General features: G+C 47.2%; 1 protein-coding gene across 2 annotated transcripts in view; it reads left to right on the plus strand.

The window, feature by feature from the left end:
* The window catches only part of mrps18b (mitochondrial ribosomal protein S18B), a 34,544-nt gene extending 19,527 nt beyond the window's left edge, over positions 1–15,017 (plus strand). For both annotated transcript variants that reach the window (XM_038816634.1, XM_038816633.1), the window contains 6 exons: positions 5,563–5,689; positions 8,267–8,364; positions 11,247–11,315; positions 13,433–13,499; positions 14,053–14,112; positions 14,692–15,017. In XM_038816634.1, the coding sequence (XP_038672562.1) occupies positions 5,563–5,689; positions 8,267–8,364; positions 11,247–11,315; positions 13,433–13,499; positions 14,053–14,112; positions 14,692–14,915 (645 nt within the window). In that variant the 3' untranslated portion in view covers positions 14,916–15,017. The remainder of the gene's footprint in view (positions 1–5,562; positions 5,690–8,266; positions 8,365–11,246; positions 11,316–13,432; positions 13,500–14,052; positions 14,113–14,691) is intronic.
* The last annotated feature ends 792 nt before the right edge of the window (positions 15,018–15,809 follow it).

Here is a 15,809-nt window from a genome sequence, read left to right on the forward strand (position 1 = left end):
CTGGGAGAATGTGCAAACTCCAGACGGACAGTGACCCAGGGCTGGGATCGAAACTGGGACATCAGCGCTGTGACACAACAGGGCTAACCCACTGCACCACCGTGCTGCGCTAATATGGGGAACATTTATTTGTTTTGGCTTTGTACATGCTCTTGGTAAACTTTCAGTGACTTTGGAAAGCACCTATTTCTTCACCGTGCCAAAAGCACCAAGCACTGTTTTCCTGGATGTGCTGTAGCAGTGTGGGAAACATTTAATAGTTTTGGCTTTGTACTGGCACTTGGTAAACCTGGTAAACTTCCAGTGACTTTGGAAAGCACCTATTTCTTCACCGTGTCAAAAGCATTCATTCTTTACTTGCAATTTGAGGTTCAGTTTGTTTAAAATTGAAAGATGGTAAGACAGAGTTAGCATCCAACTTTCATCACCAAACGAATAAGCCAGAGGGGATGATTTCTCAAGGAGAAAAGTATGGATTTCATATCTCGGGTTGTAAACTTTGCCAAGAACCCGACCTCTTAACAGCCAACGTACCTCTGTGCAGAATAACAAATTTGTGCTCGGACCCCACATTGCAACAAAGAGCCTTGAAAAGCCTGGTATTGAGTGAGTGCGCTGCGTTTAACAAAATTCACGACTTTCACAATTTCTTTCACTTCAAGATTGAATGGAATTCCTTTCCATGTCAATGCCTCGCGGTGAATAAAGCAATGAATCCAAACAGTGTCCTGACCAGCTAATCCTTATTAGCTTGGGGCTGGTTTAGCACAGTGGGCGAAACAGCTGGCTTGTAATTCACAACAAGACCAGCAGCGCAGGTTCAATTCCCGTACCGGCCTCCCCGAACAGGCACCGGAATGTGGCGACTTGGGGCTTTTCACAGTAACTTCATTGAAGCCTACTTGTGATAATAAGTGATTATTATTATAACTCCGCTGTTTAGGGCAGCACGGTGGCCTAGTGGTTAGCACAACCGCCTCACGGCGCTGAGGTCCCAGGTTCTATCCCGGCTCTGGGTCACTGGCCGTGTGGAGTTTGCATGTTCTCCCCGTGTCTGCGTGGGTTTCGCCCCCACAACCCAAAAATGTGCAAAGTAGGTGGATTGGCCACGCTACATTGCCCCTTAATTGGCAAAAAATAATTGGCTAATCTAAATTTATAAAAAAAAATAACTCCGCTGTTTTTCTCAGTCATGTTGGCTGCCCCATCGCTTGTGATTCCTCTGCAATGAACCCAGAGGAGCACGCACTTTCCAACCATGTAACTATTGAACTCTTCAAAAGATCTGTGTGCCAGTCATGCTGGTTGGTAATGTCAAACCGCATAGCAAATCCTCAACCAATTTATTGTGCCGAACGTAAACCAGCAAGGTTGCACAATCTGAAAGTCTGTACTTTCACCTGTTGTGTTTGTGCTAACTGAAATAAGCTGTACTTCTAAATTCTCAGAAATATCACAAAATCGGTGATTTAAGTGTTATTAAGCGGGAGGCATTTCCGTTTTTCAGTTGACCTCACATCTAGGACTGTACAAGCCATGTGTAATATTGCAGGGAGGATTAATCCCTCTGCAACAGTGTGGGGTATTTTCTCTTTAGCTTTGTGGTAAGCTACTATGTAAGAGGCTAATTGTGCGTTGTCATTCAATGTTACATTTCTGCTAAGGACTTCAGCTGATGATTCAGTTCTCGCTCCATCCTTTGAAAAATATCAAGAGGTTTATTCTCTAGCTCGCTGTGTTTAGTTTTCAGATGCCTTTGCAGTTTCAAGGGCTTTAAATTCTCATTCGCCTGTACTTCGCTGTATATAACACACATGGGCTTTGCATTAAAACCATACTCAGGAAATCATCTTTATACTGCTTTGTCTCCTCTTTGTAGGCTGTTATCCAGAGGCCCTGGAGATCTGTACAGAGCTAATAGGAGCTCCCTGCTCACCATCCAAGGGCCTAAACACGCTTTTCAAAAGAGGCAGTGCTTCACGTGCACCTCCTTCAATCGGTTCTATTGCATTCACCTACCTTTGTTCTGCCATTAACACATTCTGATCTCTATGTGCCACTATCAGCACCCTTCTTAGCCTTTTTTTTAATAAACAATTTTATTGAGGTATTTTTGGCATATAAAACAATGACATTGTATAGTACTGTACAAAAGGAAAAGCAAATAACACATAGTGCAAACCACGACTCCATTTGCGCAAGGACCTGCCTAAACCACCCCCTACTCTACATTACCCTCCCCCCCCCCCGCCCCCTCCCCCCGCCCCTGCTGACCATTAATTCTCCGCGAAGAAGTCAATGAATGGCTGCCACCTCCGGGTGAACCCCGATAGTGAACCTCTCGAGGCGAACTTAACCTTTTCTAGACCGAGAAAGCTCGCCATGTCCGATAGCCATGCTTTGGTCTTCAGGGGCTTTGAGTCCCTCCATGCCAACAGTATTTGTCGCCGGGCTACCAGGGAAGCAAATGCCAAGGTGTCTGCCTCCTACTCCTGGACTCCCGGGTCCTCCAACACCCCAAAGATTGCCACCTCAGGACTCATTACCACCGCAGTTTTCAAAACCCGGGACATGATGTCCGCGAATCTCTACCAGTACCCCCTGAGTCTAGGGCACGACCAGAACATGTGCACGTGATTAGCCCACCCACCGGCGCATCTGGCACACGTCCTCCAGCCTGAAAAATTTACTCATCCGGGCCACCGTCAAGTGGGACCGGTGCATGACCTTAAACTGGATCAGACTGAGCCTGGCACACGTTGCGGTCGTGTTTACTCTGCCCAGAGCTCCTGCCCAAATACCGTCCTCCATCTCCCCCCCCCCCCCCCCCCCCCCCCCCTTTCCCTTTGTCTGTCTGCACACATCTTTGTCAATCTCCACCTATCGCAGGCCCTCTATCCTGCCCCATTGCGCCATTCCCCCCCACCCCGGCTTCCACAACAATATAAATCTGACCCTATTTTCAGCTCTCTCCAGCTTAGACAAAGAGTCATCCAGACTCGAAACATTAGCTTCCTTCTCTCTCCACAGATGCTGTCCGACCCACTGAGATTGTCCAGTATTTTCTGTTTTTGTAACAGTAGCACTGCTCTATTCTGTCTACTGAACAGCGCTGTCCAGAAGATTCTGATCTGAGCTCCTGGCCAGGAGGTACACTGCCTATTTGTGTCTCTGGCTGTCTCTTGGAACAAAACAACCCACCTTGACAATCCTCTTGCCTTGCTCGAAAGTGGAACAGGCTGGCCTCCAAGTGATTTGCACCAAAAGCACGTCTGATGGACAGAGTGTTTAGCGTTAAGTGTACGTGCAGGGCACGCTGACCTCATTGTTGCTGCTTATGGTCGGAGACTGCACTGCTGATTGTGCAACAGTTCTCGGTCTCCATGTCGTTAGCGGTTGATTTTGAACAGCGAGAATCAGTTCAATCCATCAGGAGCAATATGTCCTTAATGTCACGACCTGAACTTTGAAAGACCCTGCCCCAAGGTGTAGGTCCCTGGACATTCAATGGCCCAGTGACAATGAAGGAGCAGCGGATATATTTTCGTGACTTGGAAGGGAAGATGCAGGTATGGTGTTCCCATGTATCTGCTACCCTTGCCCTTCTGGATGGTAGCAGTCGTGGATTTGGAAGGAATGAGTTACTGCAGTATACCTTGTAGGTGGTACACACGGCTGCCACTGTTTGCCAGTGGTGGACGGAGTGAATGTTTGTGCCAATCAAGCAGGCTGCGTTGTCCTGGATGGTGTTGAACTTCTTCGAGTGTTGTTGAAGCTGCACTCATCCAAGCAATTGGATAGTATTCCATTACACTCCTGACTTGTGCCTTGCAGGTGGTCAGGCTTTTGGGAGTTAGGACGCAAGTTATTTGCCACAGGACCAATCACAAGTAGGTTTAAATTAACACTGCAATGAAGTTACTGTGAAATTCCCCATGATTTAACACTCAAAAAGGTGAAGTTTGAGTTGAGGGGAAAGATGGAAGGGTTCTACAATTCATGGGCTTTGTTCATTATATGTTTTTGGTGACAATGTATGAGTGGATGGTGGATTCCTGAATCCTTTTCTTTGATGTTTGTAATTAAAATGTTGGGGTTTGGTGGGAGGGAGGAGGTGTTGGCCAGGGGATTGACATTGTATTTGTTACCGTTTATTGTTGGTGGGTATAAATTTGGATGAAAATGTGAAAAAGGAGGAGAATTAAAAAAAAAAAGAAAATCCCCCTAGTCGCCACACTACGGCACCTGTTCAGGTGAGGAAGAATTCAGAATGTCCAATTCACCTAACAAGCACATCTTTCAGGACTTGTGGGAGAAAACTGGAGCACCCGGAAGAAACTCACACAGACATGGGGAGAATGTACAGACTCCGCATAAACAGTGACCCAAGCTGGGAATCAAACCTGGCGCTGTGAAGCAACAGTGAAGCAATTGTAGCCACAGTATTTATATAGCTAGTCCAGTCTTTCTGGTCAATGGTAACCGGCAGGATGTTGATAGTGGAGGATTTGGTGATGGTAATGCCATTGAATGTCCAGGGACGATGGTTTGATTCTCTCTTCTTGCAGATCGTCATTACCTGGAACTTGTGTGGCACAAATATTACTTGCCACTTGTCAGCCCATTAAACACTCCCCTGGCATGGGGCTAGATACAAAGCAAAGTTCCCTCTACACTGTCCCCATCAAACACTCCCAGGACAGGTACAGCACGGGGTTAGATACAGGGTAAAGCTCCCTCTACACTGTCCCTATCAAACACTCCCAGGACAGGTACAGCATGGGGTTAGATACAGGGTAAAGCTCCCTCTACACTGTCCCCATCAAACACTCCCAGGACAGGTACAGCACGGGGTTAGATACAGGGTAAAGCTCCCTCTACACTGTCCCATTCAAACTGGGCAGGGTTAAAGAGAAATCTGGGAAGCTGGTTGGACAGCATCTGGGACAATTTCAGGTATATAATCCTTCACAAGAACTGGGAGCTGGTACAGACGAGCATTGTGAGAAGGAACTAAAGAAGGAACAGGTGAAGGAGGAAAACCACACAGTAGAAAGGGATAAACCAGCTTCAAGTAGATCTGGAGGATGACTGGAGACAACAGTGATAATTGTGTCGGGCGAAAGCCAGGGAACAGGCACAGCCTGTCTTCGATGTGGGGTAAAACGTTTTGTGCTTTTCTTTTTACAAAATGGCACAAGGAAGCATCAGATTGGATAAAAGCAGCAAATACAGGGACCCCCTCAGCAGGTCAGACAGTGACGCAGCACAGGGAAGCTGAGCCAACATTTTGGGTTATCGAACAGTCGATAGAACTGGCAACCGGTCAGAGATTTGTATCGGAGTTCAAACCAACACAGGGTGTGGAGGGGAGACAAGTGCAGAGGGCATGATTGAGTAAGTAATGAAAGGGATGATGCTGCAAGGTAATTGAGAGGGGGTGGGGGGAGCATCAGCTGTGTGGGGAGAAACGGGGAGAGGTGGGTATGATGACCGGGCGATGGACTGGGGAATGTAAAATCGGTTGATTAACTTCTTTGCTTTGTCCTCCTCCTTTTGCAGAATGCAACTTCACGATGGAGGATGCTGCCACCAGCCTGCCAGCCTTTCAGTAGCACGTCGGACCAGACCACTTTCGACCTGATCACTCGCTACAAGGAACGCCCATGGGAATATCTGCAGAGTGAAGGTTCTCGCTATGTATTTATTAAATTACAAATCGTGCTGTGTGCTGGCTTCACCACTGTGGCTGAAGGCAAACCCACTTAGTGGCGCAAAGTGATCAGTGGAAGATTGTTCAATCTGGGTTTTGCTTGGAACCATTCCTGAACCTGTGTTGATTATTGTAGAATTCTCCCCTCGAACCAGAAAAACTTGAGAGCCTTCAGATTTTGCTTACATGTCAAAATGAGTGTGAGAGTGTGGGCTGAGGCATCTGCGAGTAAACCATTCAGTTTGTGACACAGGTGGAATTGCTTTTGGTTACTCACTTACTGGGAAGGCTGGCTGCATGATATCACACATACTGTCTCATAATAGAGTAATGTCACTCAAGGAGAATGGGGAAACTAGGCGGCCACATTAATTTGCAGATTAAGTACCTTTAGAAATGCCTGTGGGCTTTGCCCGTTCGGGAGTTTGCTTTATCCATGAATCAATAGCTTTGTTTTGTTTTAAGGACTGTGGTTAATGTATCAGAATGCAACAGTTTTACCTGCGAACCTAGCATTGATTCAGTAATTGAACAGTTTGGAATTTGGTGTTATGGCTGCTTAGAACTTTAACTTTCCTTCCTGCTAGTTTTAGGGTCTAGTAGGTCCCAAGCCAGAACCAGTGGTATCAGAAGATGTTGATGGACGGTGAGGGAATGGGTGGGACAGACTGTCATTATTCCATCCCTCTGGGACTAGGTGCGGCAGTAGATCAGACACTGTCTCCCCCCCGGGACTGTGTGGGGCAGTGGGTCAGACACTGTCGTCTCTTTTCTCTTCCCCCCCCCCCCCCCCACACACACACACACACACACACTCTGGGACTGGGTGGGACAGTGGGTCAGAAACTGTCCGTTCCCCACTCTGGGACTGGGTGGGACAGTGGGTCAGACACCGTCCTTTCCCCCTCTGGGACTGGGTGGGACAGTAGCTCTGACTGTCCTTTCCCCCCTCTGGGACTGGGTGGGACAGTGGGTCAGAAACTGTCCTTTTCCCACCTCTGGGACTGGGTGGGACAGTGGGTCAGACACTGTCCTTTTCCCACCTCTGGGACTGGGTGGGACAGTGGGTCAGACACTGTCCTTTCCCCCCTCTGGGACTGGGTGGGTCAGTGGGTCAGACACTGTCCTTTCCCCCTCCTGGGACTGGGTGGGACAGTGGGTCAGGGACTGGGTGGGACAGTGGGTCAGGGACTGGGTGGGACAGTGGGTCAGACACTGGGTGGGACAGTGGGTCAGAAACTGTCCTTTCCCCCCTCTGGGACTGGGTGGGACAGTGCATCAGACACAGTCCTTTCCCCCCCTCTGGGACTGGGTGAGACAGTGGGTCAGAAACTGTCCTTTCCCCCCTCTGGGACTGGGTGGGACAGTGGGTCAGACACTGTCCTTTTCCCCCCTCTGGGACTGGGTGGGACAGTGGGTCAGACACTGTCCTTTCCTCCCTCTGGGACTGAGTGGGTCAGACACTGTCCTTTCCCCCTCCTGGGACTGGGTGGGACAGTGGGTCAGGGACTGGGTGGGACAGTGGGTCAGACACTGTCCTTTCCCCCTCTGGGACAGTGGGTCAGACACTGTCCTTTCCCCCTCTGGGACAGTGGGTCAGACACTGTCCTTTCCCCCTCTGGGACTGGGTGGGACAGTGGGTCAGACACTGTCCTTTCCCCCTCTGGGACTGGGTGGGACAGTGGGTCAGACACTGTCCTTTCCCCCTCTGGGACTGGGTGGGGCAGTGGGTCAGACACTGTCCTTTCCCCCTCTGGGACTGGGTGGGACAGTGGGTCAGACACTGTCCTTTCCCCCTCTGGGACTGGGTGGGGCAGTGGGTCAGACACTGTCCTTTCCCCCTCTGGGATGAGGTGGGGCAGTGGGTCAGACACTGTCCTTTTCCCCTGTGGGACGAGGTGGGGCAGTGGGGATTTAAAAAAAAAAATTCATTTGAGGGATGTGGACTTTGCTGGCTAGGTCAACATCTATTGCCCATCCCTAATTGCCCTTGCGGTAGTGGTGGGTACATCACAGTGCTGTTGGATAGATAGTTCCAGGATTTTGACCCACCAACAGTGAAGCAACAGCCGATATATTCCCAAGTCAGAATGGTGAGTGACTTGGAGGGAAATTCGAGGTGATGGTGGTGTTCCCAATTATCTGCTGCCCTTGCCCTTCTAGATGGGTTTTCATCTCTTGACACGCACTGGTGGTGTGAAAAGTCACTGGGGATAGGAGGGAACGTGGAGTTGAAGTGACTATCAGCTCAGCCATGATCTTTATGGCTGACTCGAGGGTCGAGTGGCCGAATCCTGCTCCTGATTTGCCTCTTCATAAGAAAGCTCCAGGAACTGCATCTGACCCAGGGTTGGCGATACCTGACTGTACTACTCTTTCTCTCCTCTCTCTCTCTCTCTTTCTCTCCTCTCTTTCCCCCACCCCGTTTAGTCTGAATCGTCCTGCTGCTCTGCAAGTACAAATGAGAACTGTGCCACCGAAAGATAACAATTCGATATTGCAGCCAATCGGTTTAAATTTTCCCTCAGCCTCTTTTTGATGTTTGTGTTGCAGAGTACATTGAGCGATATGGCAAACGGCCAATCTGGGCTGACTATCGGAGGAACCATAAGGGTGCGATCCCACCTCAGAAGACCAGGAAAACCTGCATCGTAAGATCGACACTCCTCGTGGTGGTTCATTTTTAGATTTTGTAACAACACTGATTCGTGCCGATGGGCTGTGCTGCCTTCAGGTCACTGGGCCTCTGGTTTTGACCTTTTTTTTTGAAGGGGTAGCAACACCGATTTGAGCAAAGTGTCACCAGTGTCCCACAGGTTCCTGAGCTAAACTTGAGGCAGATTTTCAAAAAACATGTAACCTGTTGTTCCTCCAAAGGCTTTGCCTCTGTGCTCAGTGACCTATGTTGGCTCCCTTTAAATCGTTTGTTTTCAAACTTCTCTTTTTTTTTTCCAAATCTCTCCCTACTTTTGGCCCTTCCTGTCCCAGTGATTCCCTCCAAGCCCACAGCCCTCGGGGTTGAGAGTCTGACTTTTATCACTCCACTGTAGGCTGTGCCTTCAGCTGCCTGGGCCCGAAACTCGAGTGTCGTCCCTCAACCTCTCCACATCCTTTATTTTTCACCTTTTTTAAGGTGCTCCTTAAAACCCATTTATTTGACCAAACCTTTGTCCATCTGCTCCCATATCTCCCCATAGAACATACAGTGCAGAAGGGGGCCATTCAGTCCACCGAGTCTGCACCGACCCACTTAAGCCCTCACTTCCACCCTATCCCCGTAATCGAATCACCCCTCCTAACCTTTTTGGTCACTAAGGGCAATTTGTCATGGCCAATCCACCTAACCTGCACGTCTTTGGACTGTGGGAGGAAACCGGATTGAGTGATTGGATAGAGTGGGTCCAGAGAAACAAAGTCCTGTGTTGGGGGAAATTGAGAACAAAGGAGATGTGCAGTTGGATCATTCTGGAATGAAATTAGGAATCTCCCCATCACACTAAAGGGGATTAACATTTTTTGTTAGTGTATCTTCATGCAGACTTTTTCCCCACTTTTTGGGAAGAGTGGGCAAGTTGTGATAGGATTGCTGAGCTGGTTATCAGCCCATTGAACCATTTATTGAACGCTCCTGCCGTTGGACTCGAACCCGGAGCTTCTGGTCCAGAGGTAGAGGCGCTTCCTACTGCACCACAAGGCCCCCTGAATGGGAATGGAAATCAGGAACCTGTTGTGCTCAAAGGCAATGGGGGTCAATTGAAATATTCAAGGTTAAGATTAGTAGATTTCTATTGACTCTTAAGGGTACAACGAAAAGATAGATAGATGGTGCTGTAGTGCAGATCAGCCACGTTCAAATTGAATTTGATTGAAGGCTCGAGGCTGTCTTGTGGCCAAAATTTAAAAATACAAATGCTAGAAACACTCAACCGGTTGGGCAACATCTGTGGGGAGAAAGCGTTATCGCGCCATGATTTGAAACAGTAACTCTCCCCAGATCATTTATATAAATGATTTGGATATGGATGTAGGTTTGATCAGTAAGTTTGCGGATGATAGGAAAATTGGTGGGGTGGTAAATAGTGAGGAGCCTTTGGTTACAGGAAGATACAGAGACTGGTCAGATGGGCTGATTAGTGGCAAATTGAATTCAATTGGGATAAATGTGAGGTGATGCACTTGGGCAGGACAAACAAGGCAAGGTAATACATAATAAACAGCAGGACCCTGGGAAGCACTGAGGATCAGAGGGACCTTGGTGTACGTGAACACCAATCCCTTAAAGTAGCAGAGCAGGTGGATACAGTGGTTAAGAAGGCATATGGTATACTTGCCTTTATGAGCCGAGGCATAGAGTTTAAGAGCAGGGAGGTTCCACTAGAACTGTATAAAATGTTGGTTAGGCCACAGCTAGAGTATTGTGTGCAGTTTTGGAATCCACATTATAGGATGGATCTAATAGCATTGGAATGGGTGCAGAGGAGATTTCATAGAATTTACAGTGCAGAAGGAGGCCATCCGGCCCATCGAGTCTGCACCGGCTCTTGGAAAGAGCACCCTACCCTATCCATCCTATCCCCACAACCCAGCAACCCCACCCAACACTAAGGGCAATTTTGGACACAATGGGCAATTTAGCCTGGCCAATCCACCTAACTCGCACATCTTTGGACTGTGGGAGGAAACCTGAGCACCCGGAGGAACCCCACGCACACACTGGGAGAATGTGCATATTCCGCACAGACAGTGACCCAAGCCGGGAATCGAACCTGGGACCCTGGAGCTGTGAAGCCATTGTGCTATCCACAATGCTACCGTGCTGCCCTTTACCAGGATGCTGCGTGGGCGGGAGAGTTTTAATTATGGAGAGATTAGATAGACTTGGATTATTTACCTTGGAGCAGAGGAGGTTGAGGTGGGGGGATATAATTGAGATGTATAAAATTATCAGGAGCATCGATAGACAGGAAGAAATGTTTCCCTTGTTGGAGGGATCAATGACCAGGGGCAATAGATTTAAAAACAATAACCGTTTATTGTCACAAGTATGAAGTTACTGTGAAAAGCCCCTAGTCGCCACATTCCGCCGCCTGTTCGGGAATTGAACCCATGCTGGCCAAGTGCATCACAAACCAGCTGTCTAGCCCACTGAGCTAAAGCAGGTCAGGTAAGGTAAGGGGCAAGAGGTTTAGAGAGGATGTGAGGAAAGACTTTCACTCAGATGGCGGTGGGAATGTGGAACTCGCTGCCTGAAAGGGTGGTGGAGGCAAAGACCCTCACAACATTGAAGAAGTATTTAGCTGTATACTTGCGATCCCAAGGCATACAAGGCCATGCTGGGCATCTGCAGCATTTTCTATTTCAGATCTCCAGCATCTACACTATTTTTCTATTGGCATAGGTGGTTTCTGTGCTGTGGACTCTGAGTAACTGTATGCCACTTGTCTTGCCATCTTTAGTAAATCACCAGGCCTCTCTCTGTTCCTGCGCCCCCTTTCAAATGGCCCTCTTTTAATGAGTTGTTTTTCTTCTGCAGAGAGGAGACAAACTCAGTGGCAATCCCTGCCCGATATGTCGAGATCCGAAGATTCAGGTTGACCACCGGGTGAGCATTTCCAAACGCCTGCAGGCTTTAATACTTCCTGGGATACGGGTGACTCCTGAAAGTCTGCTTTTGCAACCCTTTCTGTATTTGTCTGAGAAGGTGGTTGTGGGGCTTCAAATAACCAGTTTGCAGCAATGACTTGCCATGCCTGCTTGAAGGAGTTAACCACACATATGGTCTAGACCGAGTAAAGATGGCAAATACCTAAGAACATTTGCAGAGTAATAATAATAATATTTATTATTGTCACAAGTAGGCTTACATTAACACTGCAATGAAGTTACCGTGAAAATCCCCTAGTTGCCAAATTCCGGCGCCTGTTCGGGTACACCAGAGGGAGAATTCAGAATGTCCAAATTACCTAACTGCACTTCTTTCAGGACTTGTGGGAGGAAACCCACACAGACACTGGGAGAACGTGCAGACTCCGCACAGTAACCCAAGCCGGGAATCGAACCTGGGACCTTGGCGTTGTGAAGCAACAGTGCTAACCACTGTGCTACTGAGCTGCCTGGGTAGTTGGGTTTTCGTGGTCATTTTCAATGTTGACAGCACTCTTTTGGGGGAGGGGGGAGGGGAGCAATTGTAGCACACTGGTAATGCTCGTCATGTGTTCAAATCCCATCCTGGAGTTGGGAATAAAATACTCCTCCCATTGATAATGAAACCACCAAAATGGCCATTTTTAGGAAAGGAAATTTACTGTCCTGCAGCAGTGTGATTAAATATTAACTGCCCCATGAAAGTTGCCTAACCAGCCAGTCAGTTGTAGGCAGCTCACCACCACCTGCTCAAGAGCGATTGGGGATAGGTAATAAATACTGGTCTTGCTCACATTTCACAGAACATAGAAAATAGGATCAGGAGAAGGCCATTTGGCCCTTCGAGCCTGCTCTGCCATTCATTAGCCTGATCCGCCTTGCCCGCCACATCCTTTGATCCGCTTAACCCCAAGAGCTATATCTAACTGTTTTTTGAAAGTGTACAATGTTTTCGCCTCAACTACTTTCTATGGTAGTGAATGCCACAGGCCGACCACTCTTTGGGTGAAAACATTTCTCCTTATCTCGGTCTTAAACGGTCAACCCCAGATCCTCAGATTGTGACCTCTGGTTCTGGACCCACCATCGGGAACTGATTAATATTTAAAGAAGGAAATATTTTTCTCTCACTTGTGGAAATTTACAATTCTCTTCTGAGTGTTCAAATTCCACACTGTCCAGCCCTTATTTATGCACCTGCCTTTAACCCTCAATGAGCTGTGGTCCAATTCTGTTTTCTTTGCAAATCCCCAACTCCCTTTGCCCTGGCCATTGGTTACCATGCCTTCCAGCTGTCTAGTCCCCAAGCTCTAAAATTGTCCCCCTAATCCTCCCTCTGTCTGTACATCTTGAGTAGATTATTAAACATACCCCCTTTGGCCAAGGTTTTGATCACTTACCCTGATCTCTAAGGATTCTATGAATCTAATCAAGGGCTCCTCAAGTGGTTTGTTGTTAAACATTTAATGTTGTTGGGTCATTACCTATGAAGAAAGAATGGGCAGATTAGGGCTTTTTCATCTTGGCTCAGATGAGTCTTCGAAGTTGGAGGCCTTAAAAATTGAGAATGCATTGGACAAATGGAATGCAGAAAGAATGTTCTGCTTGTGGGAGAAAATTGGTGTCATTAATCCAATAGGGAAATAAGGAAACATTTCCTCTACACGAGGGTGATTAGAATGTGGAATCCACTACCACAAAGGGATTGAAGTGAATCTTTTTTTTCCAATTAAGGGGCAATTTAGCTTGGCCAATCCACCCTACCTTACACATCTTTGGGTTGTTGGGGTGAGACCGATGCAGAGAAGGGGAGAATGTGCAAACTCCAAACGGACAGTGACCCGGGGTCCCTGGTGCCCATGAGGCAGCAGTGCTAACCACTGCACCACCATGTTGTCCGACATGTCTGATGTATAAGTTCCAGCACAAATGCTTTGGGCCGAAAGATCTGTTTCTGTTGCATTTTCAGTATAATTCAGGAGTTACATTATTAAGAGAATGGCAAAACTACGGCTGAGTTTATATTGTACTAACCGTATGATGCACCACTGAAACTCTTGGTTCCATTTCCTGCAGAATGTAAAGCTCCTGGAACAATTTATTTGTTCTCATTCTGGTACAATCTTTCATCCGACCAGAACTGGTAAGCACCCAATTCATCACTTCATTTTGACTTTCAATACACGGAGGTTCAACGTTTAAACAAAATTTGAATTGATGAAACCAGTGAAGTGCTGAGCAAGTCAGATCCACTCAATGCATCTTGTGGCTGAACACGACATACCAGAAAGCCATCAAGTCAATTTTGTGTCGATCGTAGCCAGGGTGGAGAGGTTTCTGGGACTAGGTGAGGACAGTGGCTCTGACACTGTCCTTTTCTCCCCTCTGGGACTGGGTGGGACAGTGGGTCAGACACTGCCCTTTCCCCCATGGGGACTGTGGGGCATAGATAGGCACTGTTTCTCTCCTCCCCCACCCCACAGACTGCTTGAGGAAGTTGGACTGGTTGAGTTTTGCCTCATCTTGCCATTTATCCTGACATTGAGCACTTTGTAGGGAATGTTATTTGTGCAGTTGGACCCTGATGTTCACTCCGTTCACCCTATGTTTTTGTGGCTAACCAGGGAGTTAGGATGTTTGTTTTATTCTGTTACTGGGAAGCTACTCTGCTTCATCTCAATCTCATTTGATCCTAGGTGTCTGTATGAAACAGTTCAAGAAGTTGACCAAAGCAGTACAGGATGCTAAGGATCATGGTAAGAAGCCTGGTCAATGGGGAACAGAATTATGCATAAATAAGGGAAAAGAAAAAAGGTGTGGCAAAATCCTGGTTCTTTTTCATTGTGAATTATCTTGATTTAAAGCTCTGCTGTGGAGCACTTCAGATACTGTAATAAGTTTGACACTATTTATTCCATGGGTAATTGGGGGCCTGTTAGCTCAGTTGGCCAGATAGCTAAAAAGTGGTGCAGATTAATAGCCAGCAGCATGGGTTGGATTTCCATTCCGGGGGAGGTGCTTCCCTGCACTGTCCCTGGAAGTAGAAAACAATAACCAACCACCACTGACACGAAGAAACCGGCTCAGGGTGAAACATCAGTGAGCCGATGACCCGCAGATCATCATAATGAACTCGGGTGTGTAGTCCTTTCATCTATGCGAAAGGGATTCAGTTTTAGCAGTGAGGAAATAATGTTCTATTCAAAGAATCGCTTCAATAAATGGATTCTTCAAGGATCGGTTCTTGAGTAATGTTAAATGCACCTAGCCCATTTGAACTGGTCATACACCCCAGACCCACTGCTAATTCCATTTCCTAATTTTGTCTATTGCAGGTTTGCTTGCATTCCAGGTCCCGCACATCGAGATCAATCCGGACGATTATTCTGTTTCCCATGGGGCAGTGGGCAAAACCCCACCCCCACCCCATCAGGAGGGATCCTGGTACAGCTGGTATCAGTGGCAAGAGCCGCCTGAGAAGGAGATTGCTCGGATTCGTAAGATGTACAAACCCTTTCTGAAGGAGAGCGTCACTCAAACTTCAACTAAAACACCATAGCTTTTTAATATGGTCCCATCAACTACTGATCAAGCTATGCGCACGTGGTTCCGGAGCACATTTGGCTAAATTATTTGAATAAAATGTGAAAGCAGACTGTGATTCGGCTTACTCCCTGCAGTTTGTGCTGGATTGGGAATTGATACAGTATATCCTGCCTCAATCTGAGCCATTCTATGTTGAATATTGGACTGCAGTTAATTTAAATATTTAACATTTAAGCATTTATAGTTGCGGGAGCAGAGCTTTGGGATGACAGTTGGAAAGGGGTTCAGAGATTTATTTGGATGGAAGCATGGATGAGCAGGAATTCAGATCTCTGGGGAGGTTTAAAAGGAATTGAAAATTGAGGCTTTCGTAAAGAGTAGGAAATGTGTGTCCACAGTCCATTCTCTGCCACACTATAGGGAGTAAATGGAAATGTGCTTGCACAAACTAGCAGAGTATCTGCAATGAATAAAATCAATGCTTGCTACGTCACTCTGCTTTTAGAGACTTAACACTGGGCGAGAGAAATTAGGCCAGATAATAATAATCGCTTATTGTCACAAGTAGGCTTCAATGAAGTTACTGTGAAAAGCCCCTAGTCGCCACATTCCAGCACCTGTTTGGGGACGCCGGTACGGGAATTGAACCTGCGCTGCTGGCCTTGTTCTGCATCACAAGCCAACTGATTAGCCCACTGTGCTAAATCAGAGCAAATAGAATTCCACAAATAAATGTGTTGCCATTCTTGAGAAAGTAAATATTGTGCCTACAAATAATGCTAAAATTTCATACGCTTACAGCTAATAAGTGGCTCCTTTCTTATCAATAACATTACACTTGGGTTCGGCTGAAGCTACAGAACATTCAGAAAAGCGTCAAGTCAAAAACTTTAAGGACGACACTGAA

The sequence above is a fragment of the Scyliorhinus canicula genome, chromosome 13 (genome assembly GCF_902713615.1).
Source record: "Scyliorhinus canicula chromosome 13, sScyCan1.1, whole genome shotgun sequence".
NCBI classification, from domain to species: Eukaryota; Metazoa; Chordata; class Chondrichthyes; order Carcharhiniformes; family Scyliorhinidae; genus Scyliorhinus; species Scyliorhinus canicula.